Genomic DNA, 2,764 nt, shown 5'->3' with positions numbered 1-2,764 from the left:
CTAGGACATTGGAAAGTTCATGAATTACTGTCTTAAGATGGACTTATTATTCCAATGTATTACCCCACGTAAAAGGTGTCAAATTCAACAAAAACAACTACAATTGGCATTACCTTTAGGAAAAAAACTCGACAAAATTTTTTCAAAGAAATGCAGATTAATTATAAACAGTAAATTCAATTACCTCACTTAAAATGCTATAAAATTAACAAGAATCTTCAGTATATATTTAACAGTAAACTTGTCTTCTTCCATTAAACAAAACAAAGAATTCCGAAAAAGTAACATTTCAAAGACGATCTGCGATGAAAAATTAAAGAAAAAAATATATATCTATGCATCATTATTTAATCAGAGAGAGCCTTGGAGCAACGGTAAATTTGTCTCCATTTTACATATAGGTCGTAGGTTCGAACAGTGGAAGTAGCCACTAATGCTTGCATTATGGTAGGTTATTATGGTAAGTTGTCTACATCACATTTCTTGAGGTGCAGCCCTTCCCCGAACACTGCATAAACGCGAGATGCCTTGTATACGGGGTATCATCATTTCTTTCGCCCTCTATTGTGTGAATACATTGAGCAATGAAACTCTAGCATTAAGTAAACTCCTAAACACTTTCTCTCCACCACTTTCAATTCCACAAATACAATCTTCCAATTCATGCATTTTTTTAGACACCATTTTCACTTCTTCATCACCTTTTTTTCTCAAACCCCACAATAAACTCTCCAACCCCATTTCTATAAATTCCACAATACCTTCATTTTCTTTCACTTTCTTTATTTTCTTTCCTAATCCAATCCAAGAGCAAGTTGGTTTTGGAAATGCCATTGATACCCCAAGTCCATTAAAAAGTGCAATTGAAACCAATTCTGTCACTTCTATTATATCTTTCATGACTTCTGCTAGCTCTGCATCTCCATCTGGCACTGCTACGCATTGTTGTGGTACAATATATTTTCCCATACATTGCACGTTAGACACAAGTTTTTCCATTTCTTTAGCCATTTTTCTCAAAGCTTTTGCATAGGAAGCAATCTTGGATTCATCTTTGCGCCTTACAGCTACCTGTTGAAACATAATATAATTAAAAGATTAAAAACACACTCCATTTTAGATACGACGATCACATAATTCAACATGCTATCAGAGTGAACAAGATCGATTATTTGAATTCTATAGCCTTTTTGAGGCTACTCTTTATTCTATCTCCTAAAATCATGTGGGCTAAATTTTGCCTTTAAAATAGTTGGATGATTTTGTTTTTCTTTTGTAGACAATTTTAACTCACTCAACTAAGTAGGGGCCAAAATTTAAAGAGTAGTCTAAAAAGGTCATTTGTGTCATGCACCGACAGGAAATTTTGGTTCAAATTATACGCGGGAAAGGGCGGGACTGCAAGGTTCTATCGTACGCAATTTTACCTGTACGTATTTCTGTAAAAAACTGTTTCCATGACTCGAACTTGTGACCTCTTGGTCATATGACAGCGTAACTCAAAACATAAAAAAATACTTTCATGTGTATACTTATGAAAAAGAATCAAGTTCACATGCACAGGAACGAGTAAAGACACATCAATTTTTTTTGAAAAACTTAAGTTTAAACTACCTGAGCAGTTAAATGCTCTTCTTTGAACGTGAGAATCAATGTCTGAAAAATTCCATAAACGTCAACAAAGTGAAGGAAATCATCTAGAAGCTTCTCGACCAAATCAGAATGGCCATGTAGAGATTCACGAGTTTGTGGAAGCTGAAGAAGATCATCAAGAGACTCATGAACAATCTTGAGTTGATTCAATCCATCACAAAGCCAAGCTGAAGTTCGATTTTCGGGCTTTTTAGCCCATGATTTAAGCTCGTTTAAATCATCTTTGAGCTGAGAAATTAAAGGATGAGATCGACAAGGAAGACTAGCTGATCGGACGTGGAAGGTTTTTTTGGGTTTATTTGAATGGTTAGGATGATTTGGAAAAGAAAGAGATCGACGGAAATTGGCCACCATTTTTGGTGTCATTGTTCTTGATTTTGATAGTGTTTTTTCTTTTCCCATTTGGAGAGAGAGATGGGAATTTTGTGAACAAAAAATGAAAGGGGTTAGACAGTTGAGAGTGTTTATATATAGGGACAAAGAGGTTTTGGATCTATAATTTTAGATCATGGGTGTAATGTATTATTGTCCTAATTAACTACTTCCATCTTTTTTATTTATCACTTTAGCCCCAAAAAATAATTTGATCCAAATAATTTTCACTATTGAAAACTAAGAATGAACTATTGTTTTTTCTCAAAGTCAATCATATTCCTTCAAGAAGGTATGGAGTAGTGATTAATTACTCGCTACTTAAAGAAAGATAAGTAGTAATATTATTATTTAGCCAAATATTCTTGACTCGACAAGTGAGGTTTGCTCAGTTGATAAAGTACCTCCATCCACGATCGCTAGGTCATGGATTCGAGTCACGTTGGAGAGGAAGTGTGGAAACACTATAGATCCTCCTAAATTGGGAGGAAATTAAAAAATTTAAAAATGATAAAAAAAAAAAACAAAACTCAGGGTATATGTAGAGCCAGATCTAGAATTTCTTGGAATTGATCAATGTTCCTCTAGCTAATAATTTAGCATTCAACCAAGTACATCATTCAGTCTTTTTGGAGCATGTGGGCCAACATATAATATTATGCATCAATATAATTCTATAAAATACCTAATTTAACAGAAAATCCATAGGTTCGCATGCCCTATATTTTAAGCAATACAT

General features: G+C 34.0%; 1 protein-coding gene across 1 annotated transcript; it reads right to left on the bottom strand.

Annotated features, from left to right (window-relative positions):
• Positions 1-306: 306 nt before the first annotated feature.
• On the bottom strand, positions 307-2,096 carry LOC107816213 (uncharacterized). The gene is made up of 2 exons (XM_016641912.2): positions 1,615-2,096; positions 307-1,071 (listed from the first exon to the last, which is right to left on the bottom strand). The coding sequence occupies exons 1-2, from the start codon at positions 2,053-2,055 to the stop codon at positions 562-564; spliced, it is 951 nt and encodes a 316-aa protein (XP_016497398.1). The 5' UTR covers positions 2,056-2,096; the 3' UTR covers positions 307-561.
• Between the last annotated feature and the right edge of the window lie 668 nt (positions 2,097-2,764).

This window comes from Nicotiana tabacum, chromosome 12 (assembly GCF_000715075.1).
Source record: "Nicotiana tabacum cultivar K326 chromosome 12, ASM71507v2, whole genome shotgun sequence".
In the NCBI taxonomy this organism is placed as follows: Eukaryota; Viridiplantae; Streptophyta; class Magnoliopsida; order Solanales; family Solanaceae; genus Nicotiana; species Nicotiana tabacum.
Note: the sequence above shows the minus strand (reverse complement) of the source record. Positions and strands in the feature narration are given on the sequence as shown.